Source organism: Apostichopus japonicus, chromosome 8 (assembly GCF_037975245.1).
Source record: "Apostichopus japonicus isolate 1M-3 chromosome 8, ASM3797524v1, whole genome shotgun sequence".
NCBI classification, from domain to species: Eukaryota; Metazoa; Echinodermata; class Holothuroidea; order Aspidochirotida; family Stichopodidae; genus Apostichopus; species Apostichopus japonicus.
In genome coordinates this window covers 24,193,887-24,213,290 of record NC_092568.1, presented here as the reverse complement: position 1 = coordinate 24,213,290, position 19,404 = coordinate 24,193,887, and the positions used below count along the sequence as shown (strand labels likewise).

The 19,404-nt window shown below is 37.9% G+C and overlaps 2 protein-coding genes across 2 annotated transcripts in view; one reads left to right on the top strand and one right to left on the bottom strand.

Moving 5' to 3' along the window:
• The window catches only part of LOC139970550 (lactase/phlorizin hydrolase-like), a 43,897-nt gene that overhangs the window by 10,030 nt on the left and 14,463 nt on the right, over window positions 1-19,404 (bottom strand). Inside the window, exons 6-16 of the mRNA XM_071976334.1 lie at window positions 15,435-15,493; window positions 14,514-14,816; window positions 13,053-13,527; window positions 12,093-12,666; window positions 11,245-11,454; window positions 8,373-8,503; window positions 7,746-7,868; window positions 5,943-5,970; window positions 2,493-2,784; window positions 1,153-1,627; window positions 226-799 (exon numbers count right to left, since the gene is read on the bottom strand). Coding sequence (XP_071832435.1) covers window positions 226-799; window positions 1,153-1,627; window positions 2,493-2,784; window positions 5,943-5,970; window positions 7,746-7,868; window positions 8,373-8,503; window positions 11,245-11,454; window positions 12,093-12,666; window positions 13,053-13,527; window positions 14,514-14,816; window positions 15,435-15,493 — 3,244 coding nt within the window. The remainder of the gene's footprint in view (window positions 1-225; window positions 800-1,152; window positions 1,628-2,492; window positions 2,785-5,942; window positions 5,971-7,745; window positions 7,869-8,372; window positions 8,504-11,244; window positions 11,455-12,092; window positions 12,667-13,052; window positions 13,528-14,513; window positions 14,817-15,434; window positions 15,494-19,404) is intronic.
• LOC139971170 (cytosolic beta-glucosidase-like) lies at window positions 5,872-10,249 on the top strand. The gene is made up of 5 exons (XM_071977412.1): window positions 5,872-6,516; window positions 7,098-7,384; window positions 7,772-8,003; window positions 8,338-8,560; window positions 9,020-10,249. Exons 1-5 carry the CDS (start codon window positions 5,926-5,928, stop codon window positions 9,304-9,306), a joined length of 1,620 nt encoding a protein of 539 aa, XP_071833513.1. The 5' UTR covers window positions 5,872-5,925; the 3' UTR covers window positions 9,307-10,249.

Genomic DNA, 19,404 nt, shown 5'->3' with positions numbered 1-19,404 from the left:
GCTTTTAATGTACGGACATATTATACGGACAGCGTGAGTATTAATACACTGAGTGATGATTTCAATGCCTTGTGATCATTTCTTCATTCGTTTATTCTATTCAGATAATCAAGACATTGAACGGAGAGCTGGTGGGGTAAACCTTAAAGGGGTATAGGTTTGTCACATTTTGAGACTATTGTGCTATTCACCATACCCTCTAGGATTTGTATATTGTCCTCTTACCTTTGAGTATCTCGTTGATGTAGGAAGTATAGTATTTGGTTCTTATCTCATCATTTAACTCGGCAACATCCTTGGTTGAGACGCCATTTTCTGTGACGTAGATCGGTATGTCTTGACCGTATTCGTCTCGTATCCAAGTTACCAGACGTCTGATTCCCCAAGGTACGACCTGCAACCAACTGGAACCAGTTGATGGCCAACTGGAATCTTTCCATTGATTGACATCGCCATCTTTGTAGTAACTAGGTGGGTTGCTAAGGTCTTCTTGGTCAGAATCCACACAGTACACTGTAGTGTAATGGTTCAAGCCGAAGAAATCGTATGTGCCTTTTATCATATTTTTCTCCTCCTCGGTGAATTCTGGAAGCCGAGAAGACGCAAGGCCCTGTGCAGCGCTTTTACGAGCGATTTTTTCTTTCATAATATCAGGGTAGTCACCATTTTTGAAGATTGGATTCGCGTACCAACCGAGTCCAAATCGAAGGGATCTACTGGCGGCTTCTACATCACTGGGGATGGACCTATCGTAGGGTTCTACGAAGTCAGAGTTCAGAGTAATGCCTATTTCACCCATCTGTCAAAAGAAGAAGTTTCTTAATTATGAAAGAATCTACAGTAGAAACTTGAATTATAGATACTTCAGATGTCCTCTACATATTACTAGTGGCCATAATAACAGAGTCTTCAAATATGAAGGGAAATTAAGTCATCTTCCTTTCAAGTGAACAGTTTACGTTTTAGGAGGAATTTCCAATTTCCAATTTGACTTTCTATATGATGAAACAGAATCATGTTTCTTACTAGCATGAGTCTTGTTGGATCTTCCGCAACAACATTTTTTTTGAATATAATTTGCTCAAATCAAGAATGAAATAATAAACATAAAACAAACAATTGCAGCATATGTTGCTATCACCGGGTACTAACCTGAGATGCACGGTAAGTACTATCATAAGTCCTATACGCCATGGCGTGTCCCAATATCAAGTTGTGGGAAACGTTATAAACTTTGTCTCCGATGCCGTTCAAACCAGGGGCAAATACACCATCACCGTACCCTAGCACAGCAATGATCCACGGTTCATTGAAAGTAATCCAAAATTTGACTCGATCTCCAAACTGTTCGAAGCAATAAGTAGCATAGTCGTTGAACCACTGAGGGAAATCATCGCTGAGGAATCCACCCTCATCCTCCAGGGCCTGAGGTAGGTCCCAGTGATAGAGTGTGACTTGAGGGTTGATATCGTTATCTAAGAGTTCATTAATCAGGGCGTTGTAGTACCGCAGACCATCTGCACTGGCACTGTCAGGGCGGCCATTCGGTAGGATTCGAGGCCATGACAACGAGAAGCGATAGTAGGAAAGGCCCATATTCTTGATTAGTTGGACGTCAGTCGCATATCTGGAAAATATGGTACGGGTAGCCAGCGAATTATAGCAGTAACCGAGCGAATAAATAGGTTTGGTCTTATGGAATAATTATGAGAGGTAAAGAATGTTATCTAGTGGAAACAAATATAATTTCTCTCGGATGGCCTTGTAAGTTGAAGTTGTGTAGGCCCGTCAGTGTAAAGGGAGGTGAGACGGGTGTGTAGGCTCACGCCCCCTCTCCAATTTTCAGTTTTACATTTTCATGGGTAGAGATAAGTCTTTCGTGATGTGGGTAACATTAACACAACCTACTTCAGATGTCATAAACAAATCGTTATAGTTGCAAAATATAACACCTCTTAACTTTACAAAAATAGTCCTGTCTCCAAGGACGGTGTTCAATAAGAAGACCCACATCTTCAGAAAACGCAACACCCCAGAGAAAATCCTGCGTATGAAGCTTAGCATTCTGAACATCATTCAACTGCTGTTCCAGGGATAAGGCATGTGGTATGCCAATTCAATAAATGCAATCGTAGAGGGTTGAAAAAAAAGCAGAACCCGCTAAATTTGGTCTGCTACCTTCCAATAAAGGCTGAATATAATGTTTAATTAATGGCTCGACATATTTAGTAAAGGTTCCGTTCTTCCCACTGTTCTTATCACCGCCATCATCACTCTCATTATCATCTTCCTCATAACTACCATCACCACGACCACCATCATCAACACCACCACCACCACTACCTTTCCACCACGGCCGAAATCACCACCACCACTACTATCACCATTATCACCACCATCATGACCACCAACTTCATCACCTGCACCTGCACCATCAGCATCTTTATCATTATTATTATTACTATTAAATTAAAAGCACAAATTGCACTCACAAGTTGTAGCTGTCACAAGCCACATCTCCAGTATCCCCGTTAGCTACGTGAGTGCCTTCGTGTGCGAAAGTGTCCCAAACACTCTCACCTTTATCTTCAACGTCCCATGCTCCTTCAATTTGGTAGGAAGAGGTCGCCGTACTCCATTTAAAATCATCAGGGAACTGTCCGTAGTAGAAAGCGTCCCTTTCTTCATCGTTGAAAACATCAGGCCAAACGTAGTATGGGTCCTGTGCGACAATACATGTCACCATTGCAGCGATAACAAACACTAGCGGAGACTTCATCTTTCCTAAATTGCGAGACCAAAATGTGCGAATTATAGGTCAGAATAGTACATAATCTAATTAGTTTCCGTATTTAATTTGATTAGACATATATTATAATAAAACAAATACAAAAATATTATAAAAAATAAAAATTAGAGGATCTGATCGTCGTATAATGGAATAATTGTATAATAAATGTATAATAATAATAATAATAATAATAATAATAATAATTGCTCAGATGGAATGAAGTGAACAATTAAACATTTTGCCGCAAAATGTACAATTGACGAGATATGATTAAACAGTTTGCAGAAAAATGTCCAATTGACGAGATATGATAAGTTGTCAATTGGACATTTTGAACAAAATTGCTTAATTGCTCATTTAAAGCAACTGAGCATTCCAACATTTTTCTGATTTTTGATAAGTTTTTATCTTGTTATCTAAACAATTTACTGAAAAATGTCAACTTATGGGGGGAAGTTTTTCTTATGTTGCTGGCACTTATAAGCTGCCGTAGATTAGCATTGAGTGTTTTATTGTATTCCATAGAGACAATATACATTTGTAAAAACGTGATAAATATGACTGATTAAAGGTCAAATTTAACAGACACCTCACATCCCCTCTAGCGACGTCCCTGGTTCTGAGCCAAATAGACTGCAAACTATAACCGGTGATGAACGACCCTGAATCATAATGTTTGCGTTATCTCTTTACCTCGCCTATTTTCTTTAACAAATTTGCATAAAGTTATAATTGATAGAATAGTAATAAGACCTTATTTTAAGTTTCGTTAATGTTTATGAATAAGAGCAAAATTTGGTTTTGAATAGATACGTTATCACAAGTTGAGCTTTAATCCCTCTCATATATGCCAACACAACAAGGCCTAACTATAATAAAATACCACCTATATCATGTTAGGATATATCAGACTGCAAATAGTTACAAAAGGAAATAAAAACTTACCGAAACGTGAGAACAAAGCAGGAGGAATGTTATCCACCGTAAAACTTTTTAAGAGCGATGAAGGCGATGGCGGGAGAGAGAGTGAGGGACAGCGAATTTACCATATGGTAATAACTTCTTACGCAAAGGGCAAAGTTTACATGGATCAGTATTTTTATCCACCGGCTACGGGTTCGTGATAACGAATTTTATTGTTTGTTTGAATGGAGATGATAATGCATCAATTAAACAGTTGGCTTATCAGTAAAGAAGTCACTGATTGAGCACCGCTGTTTAAAGTTTGACTTACGAAACGACAAAGACGAATTTCAATCGAGATCAATCTGTCAGTTCATTCACAAAACAGGTAAAAGGTAAAAGAAATGTACGTAATTCCCCCCCCCCCCCCTTTCCTGCACATTGTTCTCCCCCGCTTTGACTGTCCCTATATAGGACAGTTCAGTTTAGGAACAAATATTCCGGACAGAAATGTAAATATTGTTGTCAATATCTCCTTGCGTAAGGTTTCTGTCAATTTGTTCACGTGATTGTAACGTGCTTTAAGAAAAACAAAACCTAACTCCTTGCTATGTCTGACCTTTCATGCCAACATAATGTGGCTCGGTTCCCTGAAATGATGGTGAATCTCAAACTACACTGAAACATTCATCAGATTACAACAACAACCCAGCAACAATTCAGATCCACACATAGCCATGTCCAATGTGGTTCTTCCACTAGGCAGTGCAGAATAATCCATTATAGGTAGATGCGGCTTTCACGGTCAGGAGGCTGCAGCGAGGCTACGGGTTTACTATATTTCCGAGCAAGGAATGTCAACTGATTTTTTTTTTTGCGTTTGCATTCACAAGTTGTGGGAAAGGGTCAAGCATATGGTGTCTTCATGAATGCGTTATTCGTGCTAATATGCATGATACATAAGACAACTTCATTGTAAAGGATTCAAATGGCGGCAAATGTTAACTTTCAATCGAACCAATAAAAAGTAGCAATTTGCTCCTATATAACTCAAAATAATAGGTCAAGTAATTACCACCTACTAAGAAGAAACATTCTAGATTGTTGTTCTTCACATAATGTAGGCTTATAAGCGAACAACGAATAAGTTTAATGGTAGGATCTTTAATATATTCTATATCCATTTTCATATCCTGTTTTGTTCGATGTATGTGTGACAGCTCTACGTCCAAAATTAGAAAGGTTTCAACGTTTACTTTTTTATCTTGATATGAAAGTTGTGGAACTAATGATCAAACTTGCTAATGGAATTAAATACCGAATTGTATAAGTTTTAATTTATTTTTTATTTTCATCAAAGTCAATTCAGAACAATGGTTTAAGTGATTTTAACTCTAATCCTGTTACCATTAGAATATGCTATTCCTTACATAGGTGGTTTTGCCTTTCCACGCTGAGGGAAAATTTCTTGTATATAGGCTATACTGTTCAATATATCTGCTTTATTATGTTGTGTGGGTGTATCTCAGTTTGTTCGTTTTGATTTCGTCTTACATTTTGTGAGTTTTGCTAGTAAGTAAAAATAAATTCAAGCATTTTACTAACACACTATTTTTTTTCCTCACTGAAATATTCATTTTACCTTAAAAGGATAGTCCAGGAGAATTTTGTTTAATGATGCATATAGGAATGTGTTCTAATCATCCTTGTGCAATTTGCATGAAATTCCTCTCTATATAGTGTTTACAAAAATTGTTGAAATTTTCACATTTTTACCATAATGAACTTGAAGGTAACCTTGTAATATCATTGCTTATAAAATTACCAATACAGTCCAATTTTTGGCAGCTTCATAATAAGGTAGCATAGGGGTGTAGAAGTTTTTCTTTTATAGTGAACAATTTAGACGAATTTCAGCAATATCTGCTCCTTTGATTAGTGGATCTCAAACGAACCAACCTCCTTCCCTACCTATGGTTTGAAACTACTCAATTAGCATACAGACAAATCATGGTTGTGGATTATCTTTGCGATCTGTGACATGAACGCGTGATTTCGGGTCTTGTTGTATAATAACAACATATACATTGCCATGCGGTAAACTTCATGCGAAAGCCGATCAATATCGGTAGTCAGGGTCCAAAGGGCGTGCCAATAAAGTCGTTCTGATCCTGTTAAAGAGACAATATTTCGAATTAGATCTGATAGCGGATGGTTTCGAAACTTTCAAGATGATCGCAAAACTTACTCTCTGCGTGTTCCTGTGCTTCATCTCTCTAGTTGTTGCACAAGAGACATATCCAGAATATTCTTATCCTTCCGTCTTTAGCGAGCCCGGACGAGATCTTTTAATTGCCGGAAAGTTCCCAGCCGACTTTATCTGGGGTTCGGCAACTTCAGCTTACCAAATAGAAGGAGGGTGGCAAGAAGATGACAAAGGATTGAGCATCTGGGATACATTCTCCCATAACGGAAGAATTTACAATAATCAAAATGGCGACGTGGCCTGTGATAGTTACCACAAATACGAAGAGGACGTTGCACTGTTAAAGAATCTCGGCGTTTCCTACTATCGATTCTCGATTTCCTGGCCGAGAGTTCTCCCAAATGGTACAGTAGATTACATTGACGAAGCTGGCATCGAATATTATAACAACCTGATCACAAGCTTGCTGGACAATGGAGTGGAACCAATGGTGACGCTTTATCACTGGGATCTGCCACAGTTTCTTCAAGATGAATATGGTGGCTGGGAGAGTGACGAATTGGTAGACATATTCAATGATTATGCAGACCTCATGTTTGAGAGGTTCGGAGAAAAGGTGAGTTTTGAAGCTTGTACAATAGTATCCATTCAATCAACCTATACTGGAACGTTATATACGTTTACGTGCCTGTACTTAAGGGCAAGCAAAAAGGTGTTGGCAGGTAAGCCAACTGTTCATGTGCAGATAATTAATCTGTTTCATCATGACCCTTGAAAGTAACATAATGAGCCACATGGCGAGGAAGAGCACACATCCATCGAACGACCAATAGACCTATCTTCACAATAACTGCACGTCCAAATGAACAGCTTAATCTTACTCGAGAATTATCCTAATACAATTATTACTAATCTAACATGTACTCTGCTTTAAACAATTTCTTTCGGGACTTACAGTGTGGGGAATGAGATTAGGGATTGAGTAGTGGGAAATGCTAGGGGATGGTGTGGCGATGACGATAAAGAATACATGGTACGCATGTATTATAAGTAAATAATGGAAAGAAACACTGACCGGGGAAACAATAGTGTATAGTATATAGCTTTAGTTGTGTGCAGATATATCCAAATTTCGCATGTAAAGCATTCCAACTTCCATACATGTTTTTTTTTCTTCTTTTTGCGATGTTTTTACAGGTTAAGTACTGGATAACATTTAACGAGCCATATGTTGTGTGTTGGCTTGGTTACGGAATCAATGTGTTTGCACCGGGTATCTACGATCCAGGTGCGGCCCCATACAGAGCTGCACATACTATCATTAAAGCCCATGCCAAAGCATACAATACTTACAAACAGAAGTATTCCAGTTATGGCGGTAAACTGTCGATTACCCTTAGCACAGACTTCGGCATTCCCGAGGACCCGAACAAACCTGAAGATGTCGCCGCTGCAGAAAGATATATGCAGTTCACAGCCGGATGGTATGTTGAAGGGTTTAGTCAAAACGAGGTCTGAACTGGCTTTTAAATAATTGAAATGTTCCAAAAAAAATTCTAGTAGAAAGGTAGGAAAATTGATTAAAAAATAGTTATGGTACTGCAGAAGTTTTATGAAGAAATGCACAAAGAAATGTGAAAGGGAAACATACATGGAATAGGTACTTCACGTTAACAACTGGGTCGAAGAGGGAAAAATGGGTGGCTGATACTCGCCACATCATCTCGTTTGTTACATTTTCCATACATACAAACAAGTTTTATGATTCTTGATATTTCTATTATGACTGTTAATTCGAGGTTTATACGCACGCTCATTCATGCTTCCTATTTGGTCTGTTTTTACCTCTATGGTTTTACGTGCATGTACAGGTTTGCTCACGCTATATTTAAGAACGGTGATTACCCCGACACGATGAAGTGGCAGGTTGGTAACAAGAGTATGGCCCAGGGCTTTGAGGAATCCAGACTTCCAGAATTTACAGAAGAAGAAAAGGGCGAAATTAAGGGAACTTATGATTTCTTTGGCTTAAACTCGTACACTTCAACCGTCTGTAGAGCAGAAGTGAACACAGGCACTGAACCTAACTATGAAGGAGATCAGGTATTAAACAAAAACATTTTGTTGCACCATTCAGTGAGTCTAAGAAAACTAAGAGCGCATAGTCCGCTCTGTCCTTGTGTAGAGTTGTTGTTGTTCTTGTTGATCTGTGAAATGTGTACGGCTTAATTGCGTAAAATACCCTGAATTTAACACCATATTTTGAACCCCAATAGAAGCCTTAAAAAATATGTGGTTACGTTGTCATTATTATATCATTAAAATACACTACAACTGCTAATTATACAATCATTAAAACGCCATCAAAAGTTACAGGAGGAGTTTTCAACAGTTATTTGATTGCGCGGACTGTTTGAATGTGTTGTTTCACTTTCAGGACATGCAGAGATATCAGCCCGACGAATGGCCTACCTCGACTTCTAGTTGGCTAAGACCAGTTCCTTGGGGCCTACGAGGACTCTTAAACTGGGTCAAGAATGAATATAATAATCCCGATATCTTCATCACTGAAAATGGAGTCTCAACCGCCCTCGACTCTGGGACTGAAGATGAAGAAAGAGTTACCTTTTATAGAGCTTACATTAACGAAGTGCTCAAAGGTAATTATTACCACCACATTCGTCACCCACCAACACCTCCCTACCCCTCCCCCTTAAAAGAAGAAAATATTTCCAAGAAAGTAGCAACTTGTTGATTCACTTTTTCATTCATTTGTTATTCAATTAAACATTAATGAAATTAAATGTGCCATGTTGTTAAAATCTTATATAGATAACATATAATTCGTAATTATACGACACTGCTTTAACGGTTAAACTCAAGACGATGCTCCTTTACGAAACGACGCCATATACAGAAGTCCAAATAAATCGCATATGTTAGGTCTGGTATTTGCTAATCTATGAAGATTAGTGACGGCCTAGATTCCCTTCTTTTACCAGTTCATGATCAGATCAAACAGAATTGACCGACAAACCGTCCGTCTCACACCCCCTTTACAGCTATTGAATAAGCCTGCCGATTTGTTGATCAACATAATTTACTTTTCAACTTTACAGCTATCGAGCAAGATAACGTTAAGGTCAAAGGTTACTTTGCCTGGTCACTAATGGACAATTTCGAGTGGACTTCGGGATATAGCCAGAGATTTGGGTTACATTACGTCGATTTTGATGATAACGATAGACCGCGTACCGTCAAAACGTCAGCTCAATGGTTCAAGGACCTGATTGCGTACAACGGGTTTGAAGAGGGCTATAGTGCAGGAAATCTAGTCCAGCAGAACTTCGTCATCTGTATTCTATCCTCTGTCTTGATTACTTTATTTGTTTCGTTACGATTGTAAATTATAACAATTACAATGTACCATCGGGTTTTATGATTAAAAGAAGGGCGAAGGTTGTTAAGAGTGAGAAATATATGTGAAGGGTAAACAGCCATCAATAATGGGCCAATTAGCTTCACTATATCTTGCACGAAAGGTGTATGTATAGATATCAGAACATAAATTTTACAATTATGAAGGCAGGAGCAAATTTGGTCTTACAATGTGTGTCAGACGTCTTTTTTTTTTTTTTTTGCCTTTCTTTTTTTCGCTGTACTACAATACTACATTCGACTAATCTGTACTTCTTTTTTGCATGTCGTAATGTAAATAATTGCTTTTGCCCTTTTCATGAAGTTGATAGATGACTATCGTAACTGCTGTAGCCTACATATTAAATAAACAATCTTTGTTATAGCATTAGGGGAAGCATGAGCGACTCTTATCGTATACAGGTTTTAGTTTACCTCAATTATTTTTGGTTTGTATGTTTGTTTGTTTGTGATTCATTTAAGTGACATGGATAAGAAAACACGAGAGACGTTAACGTTTGGTTCTGCTGCTGTAGTAATATTTGACGTGCTCAAGGTCAACACTGTGTTTGAGTAGAATCAGAAATATAAACTCTTAAAACCAGACGAAAATGGTAGTTCAACCCATCAGACGTTCAAGAGCGTTACACAAATGCAGGCGAGTTTTTAGCGAATCTATTGAGCAAACCCACGGTGGAGAAACAATGTTTGTTTTCATATGAGTAGGATCAATTTAAACACCCCCCTCACTCCCGCACCCCTCCCGGTTCCTTGAGTCAGAGGTACCGCTTTGTGATCATTCACAGGGCTAGCTATGATCTCAAAATGAGAGAGCTATTACTTTTGAATCGCGATGTGCGAAGACAGTATTTTTAAATTACAAATGTTGAAGGAAATTGGGTGTTTGATTCTCACTAAATGCTTCGATCTTACGTTTGATGCTAATGTCATTTTTTGTGGCGTCACAATAGAGAAATGGTGTCCATGGCAGCATAGTTCATATGGAAATCTAAATTCTCCTCTTAAAATAGCATCAATATCAATCACTGCACTGTTAAGAAAATATTATATTCGGTACCGTTGGATGATGAAATGATAAATTATCTATTGTTTATAAATCAATAACAGGTAAACTGACTAGAAAGCTATTATGCATATTTCAAAGAGAAAACAAAAGCCCGGGAATCAAGATCGGGATTCGAAGCATTTAATATTTGAATGCCATAATACATTGTTGCATTTGGCTCCTTGTACGCTAACGATTGGAAGGTAGGACTATGACACATTGAATTCACCTACCATCTGCATCACATAAAAAGTAGAAAGGCGACATGTATAACTTACAAAACTACACGCAAAAGACAAAGTTTTGTTTCTTAGTACTTATTAATAAAGCGGAATAAACCAAGAAATCAATGAGGCAGATGTAGTATTCCGGGTGTTTAGGGTAACTAACATGTTTAAAGTTTGCTGCACTACCAATTGCCAACCCCCCCACCCCCCACCCTCATCTCCCCTTCTCCTCTCCAGGGAATTATTTGCTCTCTGTCCACTCCGCTTCACTTTTAATGTGATGTATTAAAGCGGTGTGGTTAACATTGATAAGAGCATGGAGAGTGGATGCCACCAGTTAGCAGAGGGACCGGACAAAGTTTTGTTTCTTAGTACTGATTAATAAAGCGGAATAAACCAAGAAATCAATGAGGCAGATGTAGTATTCCGGGTGTTTAGGGTAACTAACATGTTTAAAGTTTGCTGCACTACCAATTGCCAACCCCCCCCCCCCCACCCTCATCTCCCCTTCTCCTCTCCAGGGAAATATTTGCTCTCTGTCCACTCCGCTTCACTTTAAATGTGATGTATTAAAGCGGTGTGGTTAACATTGATAAGAGCATGGAGAGTGGGTGCCACCAGTTAACTTAGGGACCGGTCACGGTAGAACCGCTGTTGAATCCGTTATCTGCTACGATCTGTGCGTACGCATTAGCTGATGCTTTGGGAGTCCTTGGTCGTTTTGGATCCGAGAAATCTACGTAATGGAGGCCGAATCTTTCTGTATATCCTGCCGCCCATTCAAAATTGTCCATCAATGACCAAGCTGTATATCCCTTGACATTGACATTATCGATACTGATCGCTGTATGAAAGAAAAGAATAAAAACGTGATATTGACAATAAGATACTCAAAAGAATTGGTACATAAAGTGATCATTTTCATGATTAGAAAGTGTTTCGGTTTGGTACAGTACTGTTATACAATACGCAAACATGCCATTTACTGTTATACACATAATAGTATAAATTCAATGATGAAACCAAACTGAAGCTAATTACTTACTTTTGTGTGTGTTGGGGGAAGCAAACGTTTCGCTTTATTTTCGTTTTTACGGCTGGTGAATGCGGGTGGGGTGTCGGTGGGGGCATGATGTATATATAGAAAAACACCTGTTATTGTACATCATATACGCCTTGTTGTATGACATGCCCATTCGGTTTTCAATATGACATAGTACACATTACTGTATTAGACCAAAGAGCATTTCTTATGTTTTTAATGTACGGGCACATTTATACGTACAGCGGGGGTACTAATAAACTGAGCGATTTCAATGCCTTGTGATCGTTTCTTCATTGGTTTATTCTTTTAAGGTAATCAAGGTATGGAATGAAGAGCGGGTGGGGTGAACCATGAAGGGGTAAGCTTTGTTACATATTGAGACTATTGTCCTATTCACCATACCCTCTAGGATTTGTATCTGAAGATTGTCCTCTTACCTTTGAGTATCTCGTTGATGTAGGAAGTATAGTATTTAGTTCTTATCTCATCATTTAACTCGGCAACATCCTTGGTTGAGACGCCATTTTCTGTGACGTAGATCGGTATGTCTTGACCGTATTCGTCTCGTATCCAATTTACCATACGTCTGATTCCCCAAGGTACGACCTGCAACCAACTGGAACCAGCCGATGGCCAACTGGAATCTTGCCATGTCATGACATCGGCATCTTTGTAGTAACTAGGTGGGTTGCTAAGGTCTTCTTGGTCAGAATCCACACCAAAACGGGTACTGTAATGGTTCAAGCCGAAGAAATCGTATGTGCCTTTTATCATATCTTTCTCCTCTTCGGTGAATTCTGGAAGCCGAGAAGACGCTAGGCCCTGTGCTGCGCTTTTACGAGCGATTTTTTCTTTCATAATATCAGGGTAGTCACCATTTTTGAAGATTGGATTCGCGTACCAACCGAGTAAAAATCGAAGGGACCTACTAGCGGCTTCTACGTCACTGGGGATGGACCTATTGTATGGTTCTATGAAGTCAGAGATCAGAGCGATGCCTATTTCACCCATCTGTCAAAAGAAGAAGTATGTTTCTTAATGATGAAATAATTCTACAGTAGAAAATTGAATTATCGATGCTTCGATGTCCTCAACAAATAACTAGTAGCCATCTTAACAGAGTCTTCAAATATGAAGGGACATAAAGTAATTTTCCTTACAAATGAATATTTAACGTTTTAGTCTTTTTTTTTTTTTACGCTAACGTTCCCATTTGTATGTCACTGAATCAAATTTGACTTGCTCAAGCTGAAACACTGTCTTTTTCTTACCAGCTTGAGTCTTAATGGAGATTTTGCAACAACAATTTTTTTCAATATAATTTGCTCATATCAAGAATGGAATAATTAACAGAAAACAAACATTTGCAACATATTTTGCTATCACCGGGTACTAACCTGAGATGCACGGTAAGTACTATCATACGTTCTATACGCCATTGCGTGTCCCAATATCAAGTTGTGGGAAACGTTATAAACTTTGTCTCCGATGCCGTTCAAACCAGGGGCAAATACACCATCACCGTACCCTAGCACAGCAATGCTCAACGGTTCATTGAAAGTTATCCAAAATTTGACTCGATCTCCAAACTGTTCGAAGCAATAATTAGCATAGTCGTTGAACCACTCAGGGAAATCATCGCTGAGAAATCCACCCTCATCCTCCAGGGCCTGAGGTAGGTCCCAGTGATAGAGTGTGACTTGAGGGTTGATACCGTTATCTAAGAGTTCATTAATCAGGGCGTTGTAGTACCGCAGACCATCTGAACTGGCACTGTCGGGGCGGCCATTCGGTAGGATTCGAGGCCAGGACAACGAGAAGCGATAGTAGGAAAGGCCCATATTCTTGATTAGTTGGACGTCAGTCGCATATCTGGAAAATATGGTACGGGTAGCCGACGAATTATAGCAGTAACCGAGCAAATAATAAGGTTTGGTCTTATGGAATAATGATGAGATGTGGGGAATATTATCCAGTGGATACATATTTAATTTCTCTTGTAAGATGAAGTTGTATAGGCCAGTCAGTGTAAAGGGAGGTGAGATGGGTGCGTAGGCTTACGCCCCCTACACAATTTTCAGTTTCACAACTTCACGGGTAGAGATAAGTCTTTCGTGATGTGGGGAACATTAGCACAATCTACTTCAGATTTTCATAAACAAATCGTTATGGTTGCAACATATAACACCTCTTAACTATACAAAAATAGTTCTGTCTCCACGGACGGTGTTCAATAAGAAGACCCACATCTTCAGAAAACGCAACACCCCAGAGAAGATCATGCGTATGAGGCTCAGCATTCTGAAATCATTCAACTGCTGTTCTAGTGATAGGACATGTGATATGCCAATGCAGTGTGTGAAATACTAGAGGCTTTGAATAAAGGAAGAACCCGCTAAATTTGGTCTGCCAACTTTCAATAATAGGATGAATATAATGTGTAATTAATGGCTCAACAAGTTTAGTAAAGGTTTCCGTTCTTTCCTCTTTCCTTATCACCGCCATCATCACTCTCATTCTCATCCTCCTCAAAACTATCATCACCACGACCACAGTCATCAAAACCACCACCACTACCTTTCCACCACCGCCACAATCATCACCACCACTATAACCATCATCACCACCTTCATCACCATTATCATCAACGCCACCACCATCAACATCATCATCAACATCATCATCGTCATCATCATCATCATCATCATCATCATCATCATCATCATCATCATCATCATCATCATCATCATCATCATCATCATCATCATCATCATCATCATCATCATCATCATCATCACCATTATTATTATAATCATTATTATTATTACTATTAAACTAAAAGCACAAATTGCACTCACAAGTTGTAGCTGTCACAAGCCACATCTCCAGTATCCCCGTTAGCTACGTGAGTGCCTTCGTGTGCGAAAGTGTCCCAAACACTTTCACCTTTATCTTCAACGTCCCATGCTCCTTCAATTTGGTAGGAAGAGGTCGCCGTACTCCATTTAAAATCGTCAGGGAATAGTCCGTAGTAGAAAGCGTCCCTTTCTTTATCGTTGAAATCATCAGGCCAAACATAGTATGAGTCCTGTGCGACAATACATGTCACAATTGCAGCGATAACATACACTAGCGGAGACTTCATCTGTGAGGCGTGGTTCCTAAATGCGACACAAAAATGGTCGAATTATAGGTCAGAATAGTATATTTATTAGAAATATATTATAATTAAATAAATAAACAAAAATAAGAATAAGTCAAACTTAAATGATCTGACCGTCGTTTCGATTCCAGCAGGATCTGAAACAGTTTTTTCCACAATGGAATAATTGTAATGAAAATATTTTTGTCAAAGATTTGTTTTTTAAATGCTGTAATTGGGGTTCATTCATTGAGAGCCCATAGAAAAACATGTAGGTTATATAAACAAATAGAACAGACATTTTAATTGAAACATTGAACAGTGGAAAGAGTAGAAAATAGGGAAACAACGGACCGTGAAAGTAAAAGAAGTAGGAGGTACACTTCGCAGAGGAAGCAAAAAGAAAGCTAAGCAATAAAGGTGAGACGATGAGGATACAAAAGGAGAAAAATCATAAGCAGCAAATAGGGGAAAGGGATTGGGAGGATGAGTGGGGAATAAAGGCTATACGTCATATATATATATATATATATATATATATATATATATATATATATATATATATATATATATATATATATATATATATGGCTGTTGGATGTTGGTACCGATTGAACGGTGTAAAGGCGTTGCATACAAACTCTTGGCTGTGGTTTTATTTGGAGGAGTGGTGAGATTGGTAGGAACTTCACAGTTCTTGACATCAGGACAAAATCATACAAAAGAACATTACAGTTTGCAATTCTCTTGAGCTGGAGTAAAGTTGAGGCAAAGCGGGTACAAACAATAAAGACTATATATGTTTTCATAATGTCTTAAAACATTGAATAGATTGTAGACGTGTTACATGGAAGAAAAAGTAGCTATGTAAATTGTGTGGAAACGCAAGAAACACATTTAAAAAATGGAAGCGCTTTTAATTGCGATCCTAACTATATGGTAAAGAATTTATTGCATGACTAGTTCATGCCATATTTATGTATCCTATTAATGAAATATGTTTATGGTGTTGATAATATGCACCGTTCTTCGTTAAAGGCATTGAAGACTCGCCCCAAACCGCGTGCCGCCCTGTAAACAGGTTAACCTTTCCGTTGCTTGCAAGTGAAGTTTTCTTTCTTATTGCTACAATATGCAGACATTAATGAAACGTGATACCTTGTTATCTGGACCTGATATCAGGGAGTTCCATAACAACTCCCTGCTGAGATGTCCATCGCTGCTCTTTACACTATGTTATGGGCATTGACCGTAGCTGCATGTAGTGACTGTGCACTAGTGTATATTTACCGACGGGAGCAAGCTGTGTGTATTTTCTGGGATCGATGGTGGTGTCTAGCACTTCTGTTACACCTCAGTCGAAACTAGGTCAGATTACCGGCATGAGACGTTTCTTGTGCGCGAGTCTTCACACCCTTTAAAGTAAATGTGCACATATTTTAGGCCTACACCTTGGATGTTCTGAGCCATGCAGACTGCACATCATAACCAGACGATGAACGGTATCATGATGTTTTCGTGCTATATTTCCTCGCCTCTTTTTGGATCATAAACTACACAAAGTTAATATTGTTACCCGATTAGGCAAAACAAATTAGAATTATAACTAGGCTTAATTTAGAAAGTGCTTTTATTGTTTATGAATGAAAGCAAATTTAATTTTGAATAGATTTCAAATTTCGGTTCAGTGTTAACTTTGATCCCTGAATTATATGGCAGCACAACGAAACCTGACCATGGTATGATACCACCTATATCATGTTACATCAATTCATGAGTATTTCAAGTACTATCAAAATATATGGTTACTATGGTAACTGAGGTCAGAGGTCACCGGCTTAATGGTTAAATGTATAATTTCGATGTAACTTTTCTAGGGTTTATAACTGGTTGCGTGGCCCTGTGGGTGGTTGAAGTGGGTATCAAGTGGGTATTAGTGGGGCTTTGGAAAAGTAAAGAGATCTACAAAATGACCAATTGCATATGGTTTATTATTGACCTCCATATACTATGAATTGTCAATATTTTGGTCACAGTGATGCTGAAAATTGTAGGTGACACGATTGACCCTTCTGTCCCCAATGAAAATGTTGTACCATATCTTAAGACAATATTGACTATTTGATGTGAAATATAAATATATAAACCCACAATGAAACTTGGGTTAATATGTAATTTTTTATAAATTTGTGTCCACTTTGATATAGAAACGATTCCAAATGGGGAACGTGATATCGAAAATATTACCAAATAGTCTTCATTGAAAGTAAAACAATTAGTTACTTTAGTTTAAATTAATTGGGATGAGTATAATATCGGCTAATATGGGATATTGGTTATCTTTTTAATTTACACTTTACAATGGGTTGCTATCCAATTTACAATTTTAGATCCTTTCATAAATATTGTTTTAATCTGTAAGATCAATTCAGATGGGAAAACAGTGGATTTCTCCGGTATGAAAAAAACCCATCTCAGTTTGGCAGGGCAGATTAAGTTCCAATATGCCAGGTTTAATTGCTACTGATGCCACTGACTTTATCCACTCGAACACAGCACTTGGTTAAAGAGTTGCCAGCAGGAAAATTCTGCAATATACCAAAATAGTAGTACTGTTTCTTAACACAGGAAATCTTTTGATCCATGCAGCATCTGCTTGAAAACCCATATTTGTGCCACGAACCATTCTTTTAGGATCCATTGTTACTGTTTAAGCAACAAAAACTGTAAGAATGCAACTGATGAAGACAAAAACGAAGATATACAAATTTCAGAGTACTCACAGATTTTTTTTTTCCTTCATGAAATTTATTTTTTTCTTTGACACATACCACAAATTTTTAAATCTAAAATTCACATTCCATGCCAAAACATGGCAGAAAAGTGAGGTTTAGCTAGTATAAAACTAACAAAATATTGCACCATAATGTTTTCCAATGCCTGCCATTTGTTTGCAGTGGGAGTAGAGGAATAAATATAGAATCAAAACCTTACCATTATATAAGGCAGTAGTTTTGACTCCTGTGAAGTTCAAAGTCAATCCAAGTTTTTAGTGAAAATAGAAAATCAAATGGATGTCAAGTTTAAATGACTGACAGATCCAGGTTTCTCAAAGAATGGGGCCTAGGGAACAAGTGTCGGAAGATACCGTAGTTACTAGCGACAGCACATAAGAAAATAGCCAACACAATTTAACGATGCCAGCCTTGCAACGCATGCTAAGTTTTCCAAAAGTATCGTTGTTTGGAGCAAGTTTATGTTTGCTGTGTACAAATTTTTAGAACATGCTACCACCCATCAGCAGCCCCTCTTCCTGGATGCATCCTTGGGAAAGAATACCTTAGAATTTGCTGAAAAGGCTGAACGGTCAAGTATTTTCAAACTGTAACAACTATTTTCATGGCCCACATCAAAAAAATAATCAGCACCAAAAGAAAAGTTTTGTTTTTTGTCTCATCAAAAACAGCTGAGCCAAATATTGAAAGTAAGAAACTTCAAGAAAATTGAAGCTTGTAGGAATTTTTAACTATCCAAATATGAGGTTTCAGTTTGCTTTGGATTTATAGCGGGCCATCAGTCTCAAATCGTGGGAATCGACATATACCGATTTAAATCGACATATACCAATTTCCTTCGACTTATACCAGTTTCTGGCAGCTTAAATTGACTTATACCGATTTAAATTGACATATACCAGTTTAATTCTACATATCATCGATTTAAATCAGCATGTACCAATTAAATCGATGATAAGTAAAATAAATCGGTATATGCCGTTTTATATCGAGATATACCAGTTTAATATTTTACATATATTTATATTTACATATCATCGATTTAAATTGATATATGACGATTTAAATCGGTATATGTCGATTGAAATAGGTATAAGTCGAATTAAATTAGTATATGTCGATTTAAATTGACATAGGGCTTATACGGTTTATTTTACTTATCATCGATTGAAATTGGTATACTGCGATTTAAATCGATGATATGTAGAATTAAACTGGTATATGTCGATTTAAATCGGTAGAAGTCAATCTAAGCTGCTGGAAACTGGTATAAGTCAAAGGAAATTAGTATATGTCGATTTAAATCGGTATTAGTCGATTCCCCACAATTTGAGACTGATGGCCCGCCATATGGATTATGCCTTAGAGGCTCAAGATTATGCATAATAAGTACCATGTGGATTATACAATGCTTTGACATATGCCTTCATCAGTAAGATGTCACATCAGACAATAAAGGGTTTTGGCCATATCACAGCGAACATTATGACAGCATGTTGGAAAGATGAAAGTATTAAAATTAGAAGATATTGGAATGTGATTCGGGATGGTTGCTTAACTGTCAATTCAACACAAAATACAAATGCAAAAGAAAAATGACCTAAATAAAATGTCAGTTATTTCAGCAAATATATTGACGGAGAACATTGCAAAGTACATAAATATATATCCCATAGTGTTAACACTCTACTCCCTCTCCCTGCCTCCCTCCATTTCTTCTCCATACCAAACCTGAAAAATCTTCTGTAATTATGACAGGTGTCATAACAATTATTCATACCATATGCCATGTAATGTAATGTTGACCAGATA